Here is a 23,677-nt window from a genome sequence, read left to right on the forward strand (position 1 = left end):
TATGCTAATGTGTGTGATCAAAAAGCATCCTGCTCACTGCCACTTCTGCTTGTACTACCTTTGTGCGTGCACACGTGTAAAAAGGAATCTGAACCAGTACGGTTACATTCCGCTAAGGGTAAGGACAGTTGTCAAGGCCTTCACTGCATGCAGATGGTTTCCATACAAACAATGAGCCTGATCATGCACCAACTGTGCCATTAGTTTCAGTGGGTGCAGGATCAAGGTTAGCTGGCAGTATTTTCAAGTGCTCAGCACCCAGAACTGCATCCAATGAGCTGAGCCCTATGGAAGATCTGGCCTATAACATACTATCTCCAGTAATTATTGCTCTGACTTGTAAGAAAACCTTACAGATACATACACATGCAAGCAAGTCTAAAGGCTCAATGAATAATCCTTTGCAATCCAGAATTTGTTTAAACAAATTTTTATTAAAAAGTCTCTATTGCGAGCAGCAGCAGCACAGTAAATTAATGCCTCAATAAACATGCAATAGGCCATATTCATAGGGGTCATTACAGTGGAGATCTAAATGTATTATACACATGGCTTCAGAGGCAATAGTAGAAAGTGCTGCAAGAGTAGCAATTAACAAATGAGTCTAAAGATTTTAAGCCTTTGTGAATTTTTATAATGTAAAAAAACCACAGCCCGCTCCCCCCTGCCCTTGAAGGGAAATAAAGCTTTGAAAGACATTGTAGAGGGAGCAGCTGCCAAGCACTACCAAGCAGACGGGGGTTCATTTCAAACGGCTTGCAGATTTTTAGCCTGAAGATGGGCACGTCTGGAGCATCTAGCTCAGAAGAAAAACAGCATTCAGAATGCGACTACTGTATCCAACTACAAATGTCGATGCTTTGTACTCCATCAGAGGGTCTCGGAGCACTGTACCAACTGGAAGGCAATGAATTCACACCTTACAGTAATTTCATCTACATCAGATTTCCCTAGTTGAAATATGTGAATGTCATGGGGGACTGTGTCAAAAGCCTTAAATAAAATTAAGATACATCACATCTACTCCTTTCCCCCTACCTACTAGGCCAAAAACCCTGACAAAGAAGGATAATAGGTTGATTTGGCATGATTTGTTCTTGACAAATCCATGCTGGCTATTCCTTATATCCTTGTTATCTTCTAGGCGCTTACTAACTGATTGTTTAATAATTTGTTCCAGTCTCCTGCCAAGTATCCAAGTTCGGCTGACTGATGTATAATTCTTTTCTTTGATGGGAGTAACATTCATGGAATTTCAGGCCTTATCTACTCACACAAGTTGCACTTGTTTAAACATGAATTGGTTTCAAAACAGACTGATGGACTGGTACAAACCATGCTCCCAACATTTCTACCAGTTTAAAACTGCCTATACTGGTTTAGCTTGTCTGCAAATTTACCAACGCAGGCTAAACCCCTCTGAGCCAGGTTTATATTGATTTAAGAGCTCCCACCGACAATATAATGCCACCTACTTCCATTGATCTCAAAGTGCTTTACAAAAGAGATGAGCATCATCAGTTCCATATCACAGGTAGGGAAACTGAAGCCCTGGGACAGAAGTGACTGGCACACAAAGTTGCACCAATTTAAATGAATCAGTTAAAAAACCACCTTTTTCACTCAACTGGTGTGTTTTTATATGCAGACCAGGCCAGATTTTCCACAACCCCCTCCCCCGAACTCCTCTAGGAGAGACCTGGTTCTGTAGTAATTATAAGGAGGGTCAATACAATGTACTTATTAGGTACTTGTATGGCCCTCATTACTGTAGTGAAGTGACTTCCCCAAGTCTCAGAGGAAGCGTGTGGCAGAGCAGGACCTTGTACCCAGGTCTTCTAAGTCCTAGACTAGCACCTGAATTGCTGGGCCATCCTTTTTCTGCATCTGGCATAGATTCTTCTCTTCAAAAGATCCTTCCATCATTAATCTGCACTGATGAGTTTCCTAAACGAAGCCTGCTGCATTAAAACTATCCAGCATTGCTCAAGAGCCTGCACCAGTCTCCCAACCCAATCCCTCTCCAACAATTGGAATGGTTTTGTAGATGCTATGTAAAGGTACACACCCCCAGCCATGCATTGGGTCTACAAAGGGACTGTTATTATTTAAACATGGGGCTAGTGCCTAGAGGTTGACCAGGTCAGAGCTGCTTTGTGCTAAGCCCCCTACAAACACAGAAAGCCGGCTCTGTGTGTGTGTCTGCCTCTCTCACCTCCCTCCCCACACACAGAGGTTTATGTTACTCATTATTAGTAGCTCTTAACTCCTTTATGAAAATAGCATCAGAGGCCCCGCAGCAAAAGCAGAGCCCCATTCTGCTAGGCACCAGACACAGACACGCCCCAGAGAAAGTCCCTGCCCTCAAGAACTTACAATCTCAACAGACAAGCCACACAAACAGTGGGAGAGGAGCAGAAAGGGGAAGTGATTTGCCCCAGGGCACCCAGCAGGCCAGAGGCCAAACCAGAAATAGAACCCATGTCTCCTGACACTCAATATCCTAAGTACAGGACTGTCCCATGTTGTCTCCCCACATTAGGGGTTCAACTGAACAAATCCACTAGAGGACCCCCCCCCTTAACCCAGGGTAACAGGCTTCACGCCTCTTTCACCATAAGATAACTGTAGATGTTAACACAAAAGTCCAAACCCAGATCTGACTCACCCTGTTCTTTTGGCAGAAGTCCTTCCTGCAGGCTCTAGCTGGGACGCACTGCCTAGCAGCAGCTCAGCTGATGATAGCCTGCTGGGTTAATTGACATGCTAACGAGAGATACCTGTCAGCAGACCCAATCACTTCTGCATGCCCCACAGAGCCTGAATATATCCCTGCAGAAAGTACAAGGTCCCCTCACAGCAACAAGGGGTCAGATTCTGTGACACTCAAGTCGTTGAGGCTAAGGACTCAACAAGATTCAAGGACATTCATATTGCTATCAAGAATATCCAGATTTATCAGAGCATGGACATGTATCATAACATCTGACATTGGAGATCAGATACTCCACCAGATGGACCTCGGCTCGGTTCCAGTCCAGCAAATGCTATGTTCCTAGGCACAGTCCAGGGTGACCCAAAGATGGCTTTACTCCACTTTTTCACCTCCTGGATTCTGGGGCAGGACAGCGCTGTGTATAAGTGAGATCTGCCATGGAGCTGTTCTAATTCATGAGTTTCCCAAGGGCAGCTCAGAACTGCACCAAGTGCTATGCAGATGCTCCCTCCTGTGCCCAGCTCCCGCCCATCTCTGGCGCACTTCCTACACCACAGGTAAGGGGATGGGGTGTTCCCTTTGGGCCTCATCCCTAGGCAAAATAAAGTCAGTCAGTTAGTATCAGGAGAGGAGGATTTAACAGAAGGTACCTCCTACCCCCCCAACACACACACACCCCAGACTGAAATTGTGACTGTAAGAAGCCAAACGTCCTGAGATGGATGCAGCCTGGGTAATTCAGGTGGCTGACTGCAGTGAGTTAACTGCTACTCCAGACTCCAAAAAAACACTTCGCCAAGCTTTCCGCCTGTTCTTTATCAGCACAGTGTAGCCAAGTCCATGTTCTCCCCCTCCCACACACCCGGAGCCTAGAGTCCTTCAGCTAAATACTCTCTTGAAATGAAGCTCACACATTACCATGGGAATCCCTACAGGAACGAGCTGTTATTCCCCATGGAAGAAGCCGAGATAGTAACACAAACGAAGCCCTCTGCTAGGGAGGCTGCACAGTCTCTCGGAGACAGAACCGAGAACGTGCCTCAATTAATTAATTTGCTTATTAACAGAACCTGTTCTCATTTTCATCCACCAAAGTCACTTTGGGTCTGATTCTCATTTACACAAAGGTTGCTCTGGCAGCGTACAGGGGCCTCTCAGAGTGAGTAAACTTCATTTACACTGGCAACCTCAGGCAGCCTTAGTATAGATTAGTATCCGGCCCTTCGTGTTTTAATTCCATTGCTGTTAATGATCAAACGATAACCGAGTAAGATCACTGCAGGCCGTCCGTTTCTCAGCCAGATGCACTTTACAGCTAAGGAAGGGAATGTTAGCGAGACTATGCCACCGGCCTAGAGGGGTTTTCAGGGGAGGCACTTGGATGTCACAGTGATGGCTGCGGGTATAAAAGTCCTGACAGACAGGGTTCGATCACATGGGCATGAAGCAGCCTCAGAGGGCAGCCATCCCGGTCACATTTTATCAATAAGACATCATACATATAGCAAAGCCCGGCTCACACAATTAACCTGAAAAGAAAAAACAAAACAAAAACCACCACAGTTCCATAGTACAGGAGCTTTCCAACTAAACACAGAACTACGTGGCCTGGGAAGCAGAGGATAGCTGGAACGGGGTCGCTGAGGAGAAGGCATTGCCTGGAGGGCGCAGGAGGCTAACCTTGGGATAGCAGGCGCTTGACATTAGGAAGCAGATATTTCCTAATACGATGAGTTAATAAAAGGAGCTTCTGACCCACAAAGCATCAAGCGGTGATTCAAAGGCAGGAAAATCAGGCATCTTCTACAATAATATCAGCTCAACGCTGTGAGGTGAGCACTCCTGTGAGGTGTCAAGCACCCTGATGGAACTAATGAGTAAAAAGCAGGAATGAAAAAGCTCAGTAGCTGAGAGAACACAGGGAGTGACCAGGAAAATAGAAAACCTCAGAATTTGCCTCATATACCCACAACGGGAAAGCAACAGCCCTAGGAGAACCCTCCTTGGGAAGCCCACTTTGCAGAACTGAGCAACTCCAAAGGCAGCAATACACCCATAAAGCATCAGCTGAGCCAACGTGATTAAGTGCCATCTCCAAATTGCTGCTTAATGCAGCTTTGCTTCCTTGTTTTCCTTCTTACCTGCTGATGCTGCCTTGCTCCCGCTGTGATGGACTTGACGAGGGTGTCTATTAACGGCTTACACATGACCTGTAACAAAGAAGGGCCTGGCCATTAGTGCCTTGCTGCAAAGCCTAGTTTGTTTGTTTTTAAAAAGGCCTAAATTTTGTATGTTGATTCAGCACCTGGTTACTGGAAAGGTAACCAGCTTTCCTCACAACAACTCCGGGCAAAGCCTTAGCTCTAGTGAAGTCTGTGGCAAAACTCCCACTGTCTTCAGCAGGGTCCCAATGTCACGCTCTGGCACTGTGGGCTTAAGCCCAGATCCTGCCAACATTTTAGGCATCTCTACTGTCCCACTGACGCATGGGAATACCCAGAGTTAGGGCTTGTCTATAATGAACCCCTTCCTTACTCTTTGTGCGGTTATTAAAAACCATAGAGACTCAGGAGGGAACTCAGACCCGTGACTCAGTGAATAGACAGGCCTGGCAACAGGTTAAACTGACACTAGACATCCCAACACCCTCATAAACCATCATCTTTAAATGGACAAAATCAGACATGGAGGTTTAGGGGATGATCCTGAAAGCAACTCCGTGCCCTTAGCTCCCGGTGCCTCCAATGGGAACCAAGAGCACTTGGCATGTTGCAGAATTGGGTCCTAAGCAAGTTGCCCAAGATAAATGGAAGAGCCGGGAGTAGGCACACGAGACTCTCTGGCCAATAGGCTGTATTTGCCCTTCCCATCTCTCTCTAGTCAATTAGGGTAGGGCAGGGCACAGTCTCACAAGGAAACCAGCTTTCCAGAAGCTCCCACTTGCCAGAGCTGAATTAAGTAAAGAATCTGAAAACGTTTCATTCTCAGTTTGACATTTTAGTGCCTCTTTCATTAGTTAAACAGCCATGAGACAAGCTGTCCAGTAGCTATTCCCCCCTGGAAGGACCTGAAGCATCACAGAATTTTGTGGGTTTTGGTTTGCCCTTTTTTTTTTTGGTAATGTAAGCCATCACCTCCATTTCTTGATGGCCCCAGCTCAGACGCTCCATGATCACAGCTTATTGCAAACACCACTGCTCTCCAGGAAGCTAATTAAACTGCCACAGCAGCCCAGGGAGAGATGGATGTCTGCAGGGCTGAGGTTTTATTTGGGAAGAGACATGTGTTCAGGACAAATACTGCTCACTGAGTCCAATACACCGAGGTCAGCCTCATCCCCAGAGAGGGTTTACAGTGCTGAAGATTCTGGAGAAAGGGCCCTCTTAAAGCAGAGACTCCTTTACCCAAAAGCCTCTGTGAATCTGAAGTACCAGGAGGTGCGTGTCCTCTAGCCGTCAAGAGGAGGGAAGGGGTTCAGAGAACTGTTTCTTGGACAGACTCCTGGAAAGCCAACTGGCTCAGGAGGGTTAGAAGCAGCCTGTATAAGGAGTACCAGTTCCAATTAGGTGCAGAGGTTCAAAACCTGCAGGAGTCAACATCCACTGCCAATCCCAAAGGTTTGGGGGTGATGACACTGTTTCACCAACAAGGTTGGAATATGTCCACTGGAGTCTACTTTACAGGAGACTGAGAAAATGCAGACACTCAACACACCTTGTGAGTGCAGATAAAAAGCCATTGCCCGGAGGCAGCTGGACTAGAATTGCAAGTCTAATGCATCCCTACCGTCTTGAGTACATGTATCAAGCTAATACACAATGGCAGATTTCATCTGTCTAGGGCCTCATAAGGCATCCTAAAAAGTATGGCCTTTCAATTCAATTCAGATTTCTATGCCAGTACTCCCCGTACGATGATATGTTAATGGCAGAGGGTAACAATAGTTCATTCCTCTGCCTCTTAGACATAGCAAGCTGCATTCTTGTAAATCTTACAGCTGTTCTACAAGCCTGCAATGAACTGAAAAATAAAACCCGTTGCTTTCCAAGGGTTTACCCTGGAACACAGGGTACCACATTCCTAGCAACACTTACCGGGAAGCGGTTGAAGAGATCAAGAAACATAGACCCCGTGAGGGCACTCTTCCGCCTGGTCATGAATCCACTCAATGCCTCCTGATACACCATGGTCACTCTCTTCAGGTCCAGAATGCCTGTGCCAGAAAGCTGGAAAGGGCAGCAAGAAAAGATGAGGTTTGTGAAACAATGGGAGCGATTCTATCTATACCAGAGCACCAGGGAGCACGTGTTGATATTGCCCAAACTTATCCTTCTTGGGTAACTTACACATTTGTCCCTAACAAGGGCCCACCCTCAGCATTTTCCTTACACCCCGAAACTCACACGAGCTCTGAGTGTGCAAGGAATGCAGGATCAAGACTGCTCGGCTCTTACCTGGTGCTTTTCATTTATAGCTCCCCAAGTACTTTATGAAAGGTAACTATCCTTATTCCCATCGTCCAGGTAGGGAAAACTAAGGCACAGAAAGGGATTGACACTGGGATTTTCAGGACAGCTCAAGACCCCTGCCCAAGGCCACACAGCAGATCAGTGGCAGAGCTAGAAACAGCACGCAGGTTTCCTGACTGCCAGTCCACTGGGCAATGCTGCCTCCATACACAGGTGAGTTCGGCCATGCTCCAATTTGCTGGATTACACCCAACCCCTTCTAGAAAAGGGCTCAGAGTCAGCGGGAAGAGGTAGCGGGGCAAAGATACATGAGAACAGTGGGGTGAGCAGCATTAATATGTAAGCTCAGGGTCTGGTTTATTATCCAATTAGCAGGCACCCAAAATGTATTCGCACCCTTTGATGGCTGAAGGAGATCTCACCTGGACAGGTGGTTAAGAAGACGACGGACTAGGAGGGTCAGCGAGGATATGGCAGTTCAGGAAACAAAGAGGTAGAACATTGGGGGACCACGTCCACGACCACCAACGGCAATAACACAATGTAGACTGACAATACGAAGCCCACCGGGGAGCCCAGCCCCACAGAGCCCCTGCCTTGGGAGGCGGACAGCCCTCTTACCTGGTCAGTCTGTGCACTGCTCCCTTCGCTGGTTTTCTGTTTCTTTTTTGAGGGAGAAAGCGGAGTCGCCGTCTCTCTGGCCACGTTTCCTTTCAGCACTTTGAACAGGTACAAAGAGGCGCTGAACCAGAAACAAAACCGAGAAGTGGGCAGCGTTTAGTGGAGTGCCCAAAAGCTGAGGCCCAGGCCCCTGCAATCAGGTCTCCAACAGAACTTACAAGCAGGCCACTGGTCAGACAGACAGAGCAAGCAGCTCTTCTCAGTGCTCTGCAGCAGGGACAACAAAGAGGTCTGGATGCTGGGGTGGCTGCAGGGTCTCCTCTCTCTAATGCAGTCTCTGTTTTACTGACGGCTACGTCAGGAGCGAACACCCCTTTGCTCCTGTTACACCTTCCACCCAAGAATAGCCCAGTGCCTTGCACACTCTTATTCACTGTATTGTGGTAGTGCCTACAGCTGCCCTATCGGACTAGGCACCGTACACACATGCAGTGGGAAAGCGGTCCCTACCCCAAAGAGCAGACAGCCTCATGCATGGGGGGATACAGCCAACAGACTGCATGGGGATGCACAATGTCAAACCTGAGAGTGCTAAAGCAGTGGCATCCCCATTCAGAGATGGGGGAAACCAAGGCTCAGAGATGGGATGGGACTAGCTTGAGGTCACCCACGCTTTCTGGCATAACAACAACAGGAGAAATAAATATATGCTGCATCAGCATCCTGGGAGCTCCTCACCCACTTGCACCAAGGGGGAGAGAAGCAGACACTGTCAAGTAGAGGTTAGGGCCCTTCCGCTTACTTTTTTCAGTTGTTTAAAGCTCTAGTTGCATTTCCCTTGTGAAACACAGATGGGGAAACAAGCTACCAGGGTGCATGCAGAACGGTCACTGCAAAGGGACGCCAGCCCTGCAGTGACACGAGTTCCCATCCCGATCAGCTGGAATCAAGACCCAATTCCATCGCCTACTACGGAAGCCAGCGAGAGTCTTTCCACTTTCTGCCAGTTGGGTTGGACCATTTCTGTACCATATCTCTCAGGCAAGAGGAGCACTACAAATTTTGCTTCTCGTGTCAGTGATGCTTCAAACTGGCAGGACACTCTCTCTAGCTTGCCAGCTCAGCCACTGTCCCCTCTCACTCCTCCTCAGGATTTTCCAATGCTCACATTTCCCCCAGGCCTAATGGTCAACTTGGTCTCACCAGCTCTGTCTACTGGCATGGTTTCAGTGTTACCATAACTAACCAGCTATAATGGTTAGTTGTAACCATTGTAACGAACTAAAATGGACCAGACAAAACTGCCGCTGTCCCCCCTTACCCGCTTCAATTAACGATTTGAAATATTAGCACCATTTCCTCAGCCTATGAGCCACCCAGGTCTTTGGTTTCACTAACCTGAATGGAGGCACCTCCCCACTCACTTAGTGAAACTGCCTATGGCATTTGGACCAAAGACAAACCTCGTGTAAGGGCCCCACTGAGGTCAATGCAACTGCACCCACTTACAGCAGCTGTGAATAGGCCTCCCCCAGCATGGTGTTAAATGAAGAGTTCTCCCAGCCTTGCTACCCACCTGAAATAGTAGAGTGCCAACACGGAGTCCGTGTGCTTGCTGGCTCTCTTCACCAGGCTCTCCAACAAGGCATGCAAATCCTCCACCAGGTCGCCCACGCTCCTGCAGTACTGCTTGGCTCTACATAAGCGATTCCTGAAAAGAGGACGCAGGCATTAAAAATGCAGGGCTGTCAACTCAGAAGAGAGAGTTCGGAGCAACGCGCTGGCATTAACCCTGGACATTAGGGCTCGGAGTTAACCAGCATGCATCTCACAGCTAGACATGGGATCTGTGCCGCAACCACAGGAAGCCCTGTGGTGGAGTGGGTACGGCACTCGTTAGCTGTTTGATCCTTCTTGTGCTTCAGTTCAAGGAGGGCAGGGTTTGCAGAGCAGCTGTTTACACCTTTCACCTAGAGATCCAGGCTCACACATGAAATGCATTTGGTGGCCTCAAACCTCGTCAGTACCGAAGCACATGCAGAGCAGTGGCTGGAGGTGAGAGAGTGACTCAGAACTGAAGGTGCCTAGAGCAGGGTTGTGTGAGGGACAGGAGAGTGCCATGTACCATGCACAGCACTTAATGCCTAACTCCAGCCTGTCCTATCAGTCTCCCTTGTGCTCTTTAACAACCCCCCTCCACACACACACTTTCTCTCTCACACACACACAGATGCAGAATTCTGCTTCTGCACATGAAGAATCTCTATTCATAAAAACACCCTCCCGTCCCAAAGCTGTCTGGGATGACGTCAACTAGCAGAGAAATCAGGAATGTGTCAACCCCATGTGTCTCCGCACCTTGCGTAGGAGGATAGCATGTTTCTCAAAATAATCTCCAGCAGCCGAGTGAGATTCCTTGCTGCATGATCATGAACAATTCAACTGGTGCTGTCCCCCATCTGCAGGGCTCACCAGGCAAGGTCTAGCAGGGTGGGGCTGTTACAAAAATCATTTTTTACAGTGCTGTGAAATTGACACAGCAATTTAGTAACAGAGAAAGTTGCTGGATGATTTCACACTGGACAAAAGAGGGCAAGTTTCCACGTAAAGTGTGTGATTCAACACATAGCTTGAGGTCTATGGAAACGTTACCATTGACTTCAGCGGCATGGTATGTAGGGATTTCACCTTCTTCAAATGTGTTTTGTAATTGAAATCCTTCAATGAGAGGAGCGTGGAGAAGGAATGCTATAAACGATCAGGATTCTTTCCCTTCTAATAACATGCAATTAGCAGAAAAAAGAATTGTACTTAATCCACATGCACAGCAGACTCATCACAACCAGCTGCTAGGAGTCAAGTCAGCACCACCAAGCAGCTACTACAGAAACCAAAGACATACTGACAGGTAAAGGACTTTGAAAGACACTTCAGTGTGGACACTTACGTGAAGATATCAGCTGTTTTCTGGAGGAAGTCTTGCTCCTGCTTGTCAGAGTCTGAACTCATGCTCCGCTCAATCACCAGAAGAAGGGGATCGATAATATCAAACACAAGGGGGTTCTCTGGCTGCTTAGCAAGGAACACCTCAATGAGGTCCAGTACCTAGAAATATAGGTCGTTCAAATGAGAATCCCTGTGGACTAGGCAATATGGACTATCAGGATGTGTCAAAAACAGCTCCTTCAAATTTGTCCATTTTCAAGGGTCACCTGTCAACTTGGGGGAAGTAGTAGGGAATAAAACAAAACTTAACAAACAAACAAAATAAATCACATTTCCATCTGAAAACTGGACACCTACTAACACCCAGAATTACTGTAACTGAAAGAGATGAGGGAAAAACATTCTCTTTAGTTAATGCATTTGACAGCGCTTTGTGGATAGTCAGTTTCTGTGTTGTTGATGGGTCAATTACACTTCCTGGCTAGATCCTCAGATGGTGTAAACTGGCATAATTCAGTTGAAGACAAAGAAACTACAAACACTTCACCAGCTGAAGGCCCACTGACTTCCAGACCAGCATGATGATCTCACACCAGTGCACTGGTGTTACTAAAATAAAAAAGCAGATGCTCCTGTGACCCTGGACACCCCTTAGTTATTTTTTCCTCCATCAGTTTGGCAACATTTGTAAGTAGAGCCCTACCAAACTCAGGGTCCATTTTGGTCAATTTCACGGCCATAGGATTTTAAAAATCAGAAATTTCATGATGTGAGCTATTTAAATCTGAAATTCCAGGGTGTGGTAATTGTAGCGGTCCTGACCCAAAAAGGAGTTGGGGGGGGGGGTTTACAAGGTTATTGTAGGGGGGGTTGCAATACCGCTACCCTTACTTCTGCACTGCTGCAGCGCTGCCTTCAGAGCTGGGCCGCAGGAGAGCAGCGGCTGCTGGCTGGGATCACAGCTCTGAAGGCAGAGCCGCTGCCAGCAGCAGCGCAGAAGTAAGGAGGGCATGGTATGGTATTACCACCCTTTTTCCTGTGCTGGTGCCAGCAGGGCTGGGCCCTCAGTCAGCAGCGGCCACTCTCTGGTCATCCAGGTCTGCAGGCAGCAGCACAGAAATAAGGATGGCATGGTATGGCACAGAAATAAGGGTGCCAGCAGCCACTGCTCTCTGGCCACCCAATTCTGAAGGCAGCGCAGAAGTAAGGGTGATAATACCACGATCCCCCCAAAAATAACCTTGCGACCCCCCTGCAACTCCCTTTTGGGTCAGGACCCCCAGTTTGAGAAACACTGGTCTCCCCCGTGAAATCTGTGTAGTAAAAGCATAACAAAGACCACAATTCACAGGGTTAGACCAGATTTCATGGTCCATTACATGTTTTTCATGGCTGAGAATTTGATAGGGCCCTATTTAAAAATTACTACTCAAGAATCCTTTTACTGGATGAAGCAGCTTGACAAATTGCAAATCTATTCTACAGGTTCTACTGCCACCTAGTGGTCACAATTTAATACAACGAGGAGTCCTTGTGACACCTTGTTTAACATCTGATGAAGTGGTTTCTAGTCCATGAAAACGCATGCCCAAATAAATGTGTTAGTCTCTAAGGTGCCACAAGGACTCCTCGTTGTTTTTGCTGATACAGACTAACACTCTGAAACCTGTCACAAATTAATACTATGTTCTCACCTAGGGAAACTGTGTTCACTGCCGAGTCCAAGACTCACCATTCTTATATCTAATAACCCAGGGGAAAACATACAGCCAAGAGTTTCCAGGAGGGATTTTGGGTGCCTCCATTTCTCAGTGCTCAACCTGAGACATAAAATCAAAAAGTGCCAAGTACTCACCATCTGAAAAATCAGGCCCCGTTAAGGTGTCCCCAATTGAACATACAACAGCTAAGACACCCAAAATCACTGTTTTCTTTTGAAAAGCTTTGCTTCTTTATTATAATATATACTGTAGTAGGTCTTTGGAGACCTATTCATGCTCTAGAACCCCAATGTGCTAGGAGCTGTACAAAAACCAGAACAAAACACAGTCCCTGTCAAACGAAGCTTACAATATAAAGACACATTTAATGTTTTTGGTTTCTTTAGTAGCTTATTCAAGGCAATAAAATACATCCAGCTGTCTAACGACATGCTACAAAGATAGACATGGGCCATTCAATAGGACATTTGCCTCCTACCTTAATCTTAAAATCCCTCCGCAAGATTTTCTCCTTCCGCATCTTTTCTTTCTCGTCCTTCTTTGCCTGGATCCGCTTCTGCTGTTCAGCAAAGAGGGCCGAAACATTCTCATCAAGGGCCAGCATGGTCTCATCATCCACATCCTCATCGCTCTTGTCTCCTCCCTTTAAAAAAACAACCCAAAAAAGTAATTTTACTTATTTTAAAATTCAATCCCCCTTTCCTCAGCCTCTTGGGACTGCAGTTCACCTGGGTGCAAACACTTCAGAGCGAAGGAGAGTTCCAGCCATTGAGCCTCAAGAGGGACAGGATGGATTTGGCTGGCGCAGGTGTCAGACAGACTTCCCCACATGTGGAGACCAGCTTGAGCTTTAGAAGCTTTTGCCCGGCCAAGATTAGCCCAGCGGAAGCCTACCCTGCAAAGGGCTGTGAGAAGGCCGCAGAGATGCGTAAAAGGGCAACCACCTGCCGGCGTCTTGCATGCATGTCTCTGACAGCCAGGTTACTGCGTAACTGACTGGCCAGGTCATTGGGCGCTTTCCAGCCACCTGACCCAGCGAGGGGCAAGAGGCAGAAACACGTACACAACACAGGCCCAATTCAGACTGCATCTGACACGGACGTGTGTGGAACTTGTAGCTACAGGCTGAGATTTACAGAGGGGCCTGAATGGGGCTCAGCACCCAAGTCCCATTAACTTTCAATAGGAGTTAAGTGCCTAACTCCCTTAGACTCCTGTGAACACACCAGCCACGGGTTTCAAATGCACATAAAGGACAGCTGGATCAGGATTCCTGCTACCCAGAAGGAAAGTGGATTACACTGCATCAGGGCCTTAGTTATACTGTACCACAGAATATTCCGAGCCTTCCTCTATGCTCTCTGAAGCATCAATCATCTTGCAGGTTTGCCAACACCTACCAATGCATTCCCTGCCTGCAGGACATTCATCAGCTGATTCCGAAAATTTTCATCTACGCCTTCATTATTATTCTCATCTTCACTATCTTCCTCTCCATCTTCCTCGGAGCTATCATCATCAGAAGAGTCTGCACTTTCCTCCTCGTTCTGTGAAGAAGAAAAGAGTCCACCCCACTAATTAAGCGGCGTGTGAATTTAAGGCCGGTGAGACAAAGAATAAGCAATGGCAATGCACGCTCTCTCAGTGCTGTCCTGCCCTGCCTGTGAGCCTCAAATGGGATGGGGAAAGAGTGCTGCTGGCAGAAAGCACATCCGGTCTGAATGAAAGGGATATCACTGTAGCAGAAAGAGCAGGACAGGCCAGGAAACCTCTCCAGGGTATAAAATAAGAGAATTACCAAAGAAAAGTCAGCCTGGGACTGGCTTTGGAGAAAAAGACCTGCAGGCATTGCAGGAAGGGGCCTTGTTAGGGAACCTGCTTTGGAGAGTTATTTTCATGCCTAATGAACTTGGATTTGGTCCACACCACTTCAGGCTCTGCAGTTCCTGAACTCTGAGCTCCAGGATCCAGACAATCCTGCGTCACAACTATTCAGCCTGTGGCCTTTCTGCTTAACTTCCAACAAGAGGTGATCATCATGGTGGCTTGTCCGATGCGGAGACCTGTCCGCTGGAAATCATACACTTTTTAAAGCTGTATTTCCAACAGTATTTTCCTTCAGCACAAAGAAACTAACATTTAGGCACTTTCAACAAGACGTGTTCAGACTGTATCAGAAAAATATCCCTTAGCAGAGGAGCAGTCATTTTATTAAGAGAGAAATGCAACTAACTTCTAAAGACACACATCGCAGTAACACTGTTTTCAATGGTCAGGGATGGAAGATTATTTCTTTAAACAAAGGAGTTACCGTATCCTCCAGCAAGGTTTTCTTCTTTTTGTCTGTTTCTTCCATCACAACAACAGCACTTTCCTCATCCTGATCTTGCTCTGGATCAAGAACCTGTGGAATAGTTTTCCAAACAAGTTTTACTTTTATTTTTTTATACAGAATGTACAGCTGTTTTCAGCAAACTCAATTAGCTGAACAATGACCAAGTTAAAGTTATAACAGGCTAGAAAAACATAGCTTTCTAGCTTGCGTCAATACTTTTGTACCTGCTATTTATGGAAACCCATACCAGAAAATTTGAAAAAAGCCATTCGATACTTCTACAGCTTACAAATTAGAGGGGAAAGGAAAATATGAGAGGAAGAGGGCGGTAAAATGAACAAACATCTATTTTAACTCCTAATACACATTACATTCCTCATAGGAGGTACTTTCTAGTTGTTGTTGTTTTTTGCAATCGATAGATTATTCTTTCATAAGATGCAACACTAGGGAGTGATGTGACCCTATTCATTCAGATTTTGAATTTCAGGTACTTTTAAGCTGCTGCTGCTTTTTTTTAATTACGATTCATGCTAAAACATATAAGCAAAATGATGTATAAAGTGACACAATAATTTCCTAAACCAAAGATAACAAAGGAAAAAAGTGGCCAAATATAAGCTGTTCCCAGGTTTGCTGGTTCAAGAACAGGTGGCCCTGCACAAATCCTCTCATCAGATTCTTTTAAGACTCAGAAGTACGTATTTGAGGACATTCCCATTTCATAGCATGCACTCTCATGGAGGCCTCTCCTTTAACCTGTGACCTAGAAACTGGACACATACTGCTGGATCTAGAATGACACAGGCAGCTAGATAGCAGGCTGCAGCCTAGAAGGCGAAGAGGCTATCTCCTTTACCACAACCCTCTGAGCCACAGGATGACCCCTTACTGTCTTAATTTAACCAAACCCTCACTTTACTTGTAAAACAATCAGAAACGTCAATCAATCCAGCCCCCACCCCAGATCCCTCACTTACATTCAGGACCAGGTGCAGAGCTTTCTTTGACAGGTAAGGACATATGCGTCCAAACACACTTTTGGAGACCCGACGCATGAGTAGGCTGGGCTGGGAGAGGAGGGATAGAAGAATTTCCACAATCACCTCTACCCATTCTGGCTCTTCGTCATCTGCGCAGGAAACAGAAAGGCATCAGCAGAGGAGAAATTAAAACTTGGACACCAGGCTCTCAAGGTGCTTCAAAGAAAGGGCTGCAGACACCTCCATCAGGCAAAAGAATAACAGTGCTGGCCAAATGGGGGAAGAACACAGGTTTTCCTGCAGTGACGGACTGAGAATAATACAGTATGTTGCTAGGTAACGCAATTGTATTGAATAGGTTACTGTCACTGTAAAGACGACAGACCTAAAATCTTCTTTAGAACATGGCCTAAGCAAACAAGCATTCCACCAGGTAACAGGCCTGGCCAGTCCTGCCATCTGGTTTGCTCCACAGGCCTATATCTAGGTACTTAACGGCTCTCGTTGCCTTAGTATTCAAGCGCCTCACAACCGTTAATGGATTTGTCCCCATCCCCACGGAGTCCCGGAAGCGACAGCCCCACTTTACAGATGGGGAATGCAGGCACAGGGTGGTTAAAGTGCAACGTGCCCAAGGCCACACACGCAGTCTACGGAGGAGTTCTGAATTGAACCCAGGTCTGCTGAGTCACAGGCTAGTGCCCCACCCACTAGATCAGGGGTGCCCACACAGAGCAGGCAGGACGGATCCAGCCTGCCTGGAATATTCAGTCTCCAGAATCTCAGCTTTCATTTAAAAAAAACAAAAATTCTTGCCTTATAACTAGAGAGAAAACCTTCCAAAAGTGAACCCAGAGTAACTATGCCTGAATCGACAGACCGCCTGGAACCAATCACTTGAAGGCGCAAACTCCCCTCGTTTCTATTAATCTGATTGAAGGATCAACTTTAAATGCCAACACTCCTGCCACTAACGACAACATTAACCCAGGGGTGGGCAAACTTTGTGGCCTGAGGGCCACATCGGGATTCTGGTGAGAGAACCTGCCCCCCCTTTGGGCCACTGCTGCCAGAGTTGCCTGTTGTTTCTCTTTCTTCCCCATCCTCCTTTCTAGGAGGGCCGGGTAGGGAACGCTGTGCCTCCCCAAACAGCCTGGCCCCCGCCCTCTATCCGCCCCCTCCCACTTCTCACCCCCCTCAGAACTCCCGACCCATCCAACCCCTCCTACTCCTTGTCCCCTGACCACCCACTCCCGGGACCCCCTGCCCCTAACCGCCCCCCCCCCAGGACCCCACCCCCTATCCAACCCCTCTTGCTCCTTGTCCTCTTACTGCCCCGACCGGCCCCCTGGGACTCCCACACCTACCCAACCCTCCCACTCCCTGTCCCCTGACTGCCCCCTGGAACTCCCTGCCCCTTATCCAAGCCCCCCACTCCCCTCACCATGCCACTCAGAGCAGCATGTCTGGCAGCCGTGCTGCCTGGCCGGAGCCAGCCACACCACCCGGCAGGAGCTCGCAGCCCCGCTGCCCAGAGCGCTGCAGCACGGCAAGCTGAGGCTGCGGGGAAGTGGGGACAGAAGGGGAGGGGACGGGGGCTAGCCTCTCCGGCCGGGAGCTCAAGGGCCAAGCAGGACGGTCCCGGATATGGCCCACGGGCATGGCCGGATATGGCCCACGGGCATGGCCAGATATGGCCCACGGGCCGTAGTTTGCCCATCTCTGACATTAACCATTAACGGCTGATCATTTCCATGGACGATAGGGACAGTGAGTGGAAGCGACGCTCTCTGGCAGGGGAACTGAGGGTCGCCACAGGGATGAACAAAGAAGACTCACAAAGATGGGAAGGCTTGGAGGGGAAGAGAGAAACAGAAAGGAGGATGGGGAAGAAAGAGAAACAACAGGCAACTCTGGCAGCAGTGGCCCAAAAGGGAGCAGATTCTCTCACCAGGTGATGAATATAACACAAAAGCACTGGCCTACTTATAACTGAGCACTTAGCTAATCTCTACGGGTCATGCTCACCCCTGATCTCCGTGCAAACCTCCCACTAATGCCAGTGGGCATCCAGTGTGCTGTGGGGAGCAAACTGTTCTGAATTGATACCTTGGCCTTCACACGAATAAGCATGGAATTTAGCCCTCTGCTCCCAAGGAGTTGGACACTCCATTAGCTTTCCTACCCTCTTGGCCAGGGGAAAATTAATTTGAATTCTCTCTCTCTCTCTCTCTCATTTCCTTCCACAATCCCCAGAGCATACAATTTAACCATGCTCTTCTGTATCTGGGTTTTATATGGGATCTTGAGGTCCTAATGGTCCCACAATGTAACAAGTTCTATTTTAATAATCTAACGAGGTACTTTTATGTAATCCCTTGCATGTTTTTTGATGCTTTGCTTTCTATGCTATATCTTTTGCGGGGAGGGATAGCTCAGCGGTTTGAGCATTGGCTTGCTAAACCCAGGGTTGGAAGCTCAATCCTTGAGGGGGCCACTTAGGGATCTGGGGCAAAATCAGTAGTTGGTCCTGCTAGGGAAGGCAGGGGGCTGGATTCGATGACCTTTTGGGGTCCCTTCCAGTTCTATGAGATAGAACTACCTCCATATATTTTACATGAATTACTGTGCTGCTCTGTGGAAAAAAAAATAGTTAAGGGAAAGGCTTAAGCCTCACCACACACCCTGCAAGTCAGGAATTATCCTCACTGTTTCTCACATGGGGAAACTGAGGCACAGAGCAGTAACACAAGTTGTCCAACACAACGAGTCAGTGACTGAGCCAGAATTAGAACCCAGGAGTCCTGTCTCCCAGCTGCAATCACTGGATCATGCATCAGCTACTAGCTCTACCCCAACGATTACCTTAGAGAGCAGCCATTTCAAACAACCACACTCAAAGCAGACGTAAGCCAAATTCACTGCTGGCACAAGCAGATGCCACGAATCCACTGGAGAAGCTCCCACTTATGCCAGCGATTAATTTAGCCCTCAGTGGTTAAGAAATAGGTTTTTCACAAGTAAATATTCAGCCCAAATTCCTAAAGACAATTCCCTCGTGAGATTTATCTAGAATTCTTGTCCTGAGCTTTTAACCAAGAAAACTACTCTTGTCATGTATAACATGGCCCTCACGATCGTACGCGGGTGCTCAGGATCTCAGAGTATACATCCCATAGCTCTTCTCCTTGGGTGGGTGAGGAAGGGAATTAGTCACAAGTGTGAAAAATCAGGACAGGGGGTGGTGGTGGGGGGTAATAGGAGCCTATATAAGAAAAAGACCCAAAAATCGGGACTGTCCTTAGAAAATTGGGAAATCCGGGCACCCTAGTCACATGGGGAGGTGAGTTTTGAGCACCTTTGAATGGGCTCCCTACGCACCTGCCGGTGGGTGAGGACAGCAAGCCGACCCCCAGCTCACAAGCAATGCTGACATTCAGTGCTGAGTATTTCTGTATGATTGAGGAAGGGAAGAGACACCTCACTCCCTCCTCCACCAAAAATCAACATTCTCCGCAGAGGGCAGGACCTAGCCCCCGCTGCTTAGTAGCGCACTTCCTCTGGTTTTGTTCTAAGATGGGTTTTATATTTTGGTAGGCTCCCAGTGTGCTCTGGGCAATGGAAAACACATTAACAGGGTAGAGGATTGTTAATAATTCCCAAAGTCTCTCTCTTTAGACCAGAACCCACCAGGCTTCTTCTTCTTCCTGGATTTCTTGTCCAACGCCCTCTCAATGCAGTTCAGAAGGTCATTCAGAAGGTCCTGGGTTTCTGCCGGAGTCTGTTCGATGTAAAACAGGAGCAGAGAGAGAAGCCAGGCAGTGAATACCCTCTATCAGTGCAACAACAACGCAAGAAACGTACCCATTTCTGCTCCCGAATGAGCACAATGTGCCACCATTAGGATGCTAGGCACACAGACACGTTGGGGTTTTCATCTCAGCCACATGGATATGGCAGGACAAAGGGCAGGAGTTAACAGGACTAGCTAGGAACCTACTGGACCCAGTGCTTCAGGGTCGTGCAGGCCTTCAGGAAAGTGCCATGGAGAGTTGGGAGTCAAGTCCATGGGAAGGAAGGGGGCTCAGCACTTCAGAGGCAACTGCCCAACACTCCCCCCGAAAAAGGATTTTTGTACGTAGGACAATTCTGCAAGGAGACTGCAGTTTTAAAGCCCCTCACTTTCCAGTCATTAACTGCCAGGAAACACTCTGCTGGTCTTCTGTATATATAGCGCACGTGAACATTATATTATAGTTCAGACCCGGGATTCAAGTTCCAGCAGAATGTACAACTGAAGAAACCACCTTGGCCGTCAGCACCAGGCCACCCCCTAGCACACATCTGAGCTGGAGACTGTGCAAAGCTGGTAGCTGGGGCGGCCAAGATGAGAAGCAGAGTGAGGATTTTCTGGTTGTTTTCTATTACCAGCAGCAGAAACTATTCTTATTTTAACAAGGTGCCAATCCCAAAGTGGAGGATCTGAACATAGCAACACTTTGCACAATGTATTTTTGGATTTTTTTTATATTTTAAATGAGGACTCTGACGGACAGCCCAACAAGAGTATTAATAACTTTGCATGTATATAACACCACTCACCAGTGCGTCTCCAAACATTTACAGACATTAATCAACCACAACACCCCAGAGAAGGCAGCAACATTATCCCATTTAGGAGCAAAGAAAGTACGTGACTTGCCACAGTCACACAGCAAGTTAGAGGCTGAACTGGGACTAGAAACCAGGACTCCAACTCCCAGTCACTCTCGCTCCCTCCCTGATAGCCAAACGCATCTCCTTTGTTGGCTGAAAGCTCAATGCTTATGACCAGTGCTGGATTCCTGGTCTACTGGCCCCTTAATTTAAACAGCCAGAAATTCTAAAGGATCATATCTTGTCAAACACAAAGGAAGTGTCAAACTGTTTCTGCCCGCAGTTCAGAAAGCCCAGCAGACATCAGCATGGTTCATATAGCCCAATATGCATGACGACTGTTACCTTGAACAGATGAATGCCCACTAAGAGCAGAAGGTGCTGGAAAGCAAAGATTTCCATACTGCGGGACTCCTTCTCTTTCTTCTGCAGGTTCTCCAGAGACTGCAGCATTCTGAAGAGACAAACGACGACGGGCCTTTCAGTGTTACAAGATCAAGTCCACAGCATCTCAGACAAGAGCAAGAGCTTCAGATGATCTTGCTGGTCCCTGCACTCGTTAACTGCACCACTTCAAATACTCAGAGGCAATTTAACTAGACCAAATGACATCAAAGCATGTAGGAAAGGATCTGTCTTTGACTAACAATTGGCAGGAATAGATGTCTTCTCTTGAATTCTCACAACAGCACTCTCTGTATGGCTTCTAAATAATGTATTTAGGGCAAGGCACGGATTCCCAATAGACTTCAGCTGAATACACAGCAACAGCACACTCATTTAGAGGAGAAGGAGTTCAGAGAAGGTCAGATGGGGGCCCAAAGGAACTGGCCTTCTAGGAGGAAAGATTAAAAGAGAAATCCAGCCTGGGAGAGCTAATGGGAGTGGGAAGCCACATGACCATCAACAAGTATCTGAAGGAGGAAGGAGCAGGAGGAAGAGTTAGAGTTGGTGCAAGGGAGTGAAGTTAAAGGGAAAACACAGGCTGGATTTCAGGCAGAATTCCACAGACTAAAACATCGAGGACGGGTCTCCAAAGGGAAGGAACGGAACCGCACTGCTTAGGACAGTTCATCCACACTGGACAAAGCAATAAAAAGAATAGTACAGTATAGGGAACTTATCCTGCACTGGCCAAGTCACTGGATTGGGTGCCCCAACAGGGCTTATCCACTTCTAACATCTAGGATACACCCTCAGCAAAGACAAAGCAGGCGGATACAGGCTGCTTCACCCAGAGTGGAGGAGATGCTTATTCAGTCAGGCAGCTTCCATTGTCTCATGTTACATACCTGGACTCATCAGCCTAGACAAATCAGCTGCTCTAGGATGATCTGACCCAAAAGCAGAAGCATAGCCCACAGCCTTGGAGACACCAAGAGAAGAGCCCAGGCAAACACACCCATGGAGCACATTTTCCCCAAATCTCTTGCACTCTGCTACAGAAACCTCGATTTCCTGCACGCGTCAGCCATTCCCATTGCCCTTCCTCACCCCCACTGCTAGTCAACAGACTTCAGCTGGCTTCCCAAGCCTCTCACCGGTCCCAAGCAGCCCTCTGTTCGGCGGTGAAAGGAGTCACAGCCTTGACGTGCTTCTCGTGGGACAGGAGGACGCTGGCGTACTGGATAATGAGGTAGATCCACAGGTTCCTGTCTGCAGTCACCCCGTGGATGTGCTTCTCCCTCAGGGCTGCAGCTTCAACCGTGTCTCCCAGCACGTGCAGAGAGTTTAAAATCTGAAGCAAACTGAGAGGCAAGCAGACAGCAGAGAGCACCACATTAACATGGAGAACTGACGCTGTTCTCATTAGTTACTGGATTATTATAGCACCGAGACACACTAATTATTGACTAGCGCCCCACTGAGCCTGATTTATTCCACCGTCCGTTCCCAACACCACAATGGCTGGGATGAGTTAGAGGAACCGGTCTCAAAACACGGCTCACTCATTCTATTCCTTTCGGGGTAGCTCTACGGATTTATTTAATTTAACAACAGTTTGGAAGCTTTCTGCTTCCAGGGCCCAAAACGTAGCCGTAGTTCTCTTCTGCAGCCCCATTTGTACTACAGCGGTATCTCAAGGCCCCAACCGAGACTAAGCGCTGTCTAAACAGAAAGTCAGAGCAGTCCCTGCCCTAAAGGGCTTGCAATCTACTTAGACAGGACAGGAACAGGAAGCATGATCCCCATTTTACAGATGGAGAACTGGGGCACTGGGGAGATTAAGTACCTTGCCCAAGGTCACCAAGGGAGTCTGTGGCAGAGCTGGGAATTGAACCCAGCTCTCCCAACTCTAAGTCCAGTGTCTTATAACCACAAGGCCTTTATCCCACAACGCTTCACGGGATTCTTTGCAAAGTGACAGCTACACTCATTATGCTCCCTGCACCTCCTCTTCCTTTCTCCTGACCTCCAACAGAGGGGCATTTGAGCACCTGGCCTCTCAATTGCCTAACAGAAGAGCTTAGATGCAGCAATGTCCCGGAGATCAATACTCCATTTCTTTTGCCTAAGAATAGGCAGGGTGAGTGGAGCACCAATCAGCAGGTCCCAAAAACAATGCAGTCCTATTCATCCAAATGGGACAGCCTATAACCAGCTGGTCAGATAAGCCGATACTTATCTTAACTAACACGGGCTACCATCTGGAACACACTGTGGATTTGCATAACTAGGCTTTTGGGATTGAGGAAATTTGGATTACTGGAATTATATTACACCACTAGCAGGCAACAGAGAGCAGCCACATGACCCTGCCAGGTTTTGCAGTGTCACAACGAACCCCCCTCTCTGGAGTCCATAAATAGTGCACCCCTCAGCCAGTGCTGCTGAGTAATGGGGGCTGAACGGAAATTGGAGGAGAAAGGCCATCTGGCCTGACCTCAGCACTGCACAGATACGATTTGGGTCAGTTACTCTGTTAAGAAGCAGCAGCAGCTTAAGCATTTGTAGGATGTTTTACCCAAGATCTCTAAGGAAAGGGGTTTCGGTTATGGCTGCACTGATGCACAAGCACACAACACTTAATGCAACAGAAGTGCAATAACCCCCGTCTCCTGCCACGCGCCTGGCAGGGCCAGAAGTACCCAAAGCAGGGGCTGCCATACTGCAGGGGAGCGGGCAAGACGAGGTCCAGCCACATCCCTCTCCCCAGCACCCCTCCTGGACCCACAACTGTGCATGGGAGACACCACACATACGCCTGGGGGCGCTAGGACAAGGCAGTG

General features: G+C 47.8%; 1 protein-coding gene across 1 annotated transcript in view; it reads right to left on the reverse strand.

Annotated features, from left to right (window-relative positions):
- MYBBP1A (MYB binding protein 1a) overlaps positions 1–23,677 on the reverse strand; it is a 76,547-nt gene that overhangs the window by 38,211 nt on the left and 14,659 nt on the right. The window contains exons 14-25 of the mRNA XM_044993607.1: positions 21,989–22,195; positions 20,793–20,901; positions 19,482–19,572; positions 15,789–15,940; positions 14,785–14,877; positions 13,874–14,020; positions 12,952–13,116; positions 10,754–10,911; positions 9,383–9,517; positions 7,807–7,927; positions 6,811–6,942; positions 4,858–4,926 (exon numbers count right to left, since the gene is read on the reverse strand). Coding sequence (XP_044849542.1) covers positions 4,858–4,926; positions 6,811–6,942; positions 7,807–7,927; positions 9,383–9,517; positions 10,754–10,911; positions 12,952–13,116; positions 13,874–14,020; positions 14,785–14,877; positions 15,789–15,940; positions 19,482–19,572; positions 20,793–20,901; positions 21,989–22,195 — 1,579 coding nt within the window. The remainder of the gene's footprint in view (positions 1–4,857; positions 4,927–6,810; positions 6,943–7,806; positions 7,928–9,382; positions 9,518–10,753; positions 10,912–12,951; positions 13,117–13,873; positions 14,021–14,784; positions 14,878–15,788; positions 15,941–19,481; positions 19,573–20,792; positions 20,902–21,988; positions 22,196–23,677) is intronic.

The sequence above is a fragment of the Mauremys mutica genome, chromosome 19 (assembly GCF_020497125.1).
Source record: "Mauremys mutica isolate MM-2020 ecotype Southern chromosome 19, ASM2049712v1, whole genome shotgun sequence".
Classification (NCBI taxonomy): Eukaryota; Metazoa; Chordata; order Testudines; family Geoemydidae; genus Mauremys; species Mauremys mutica.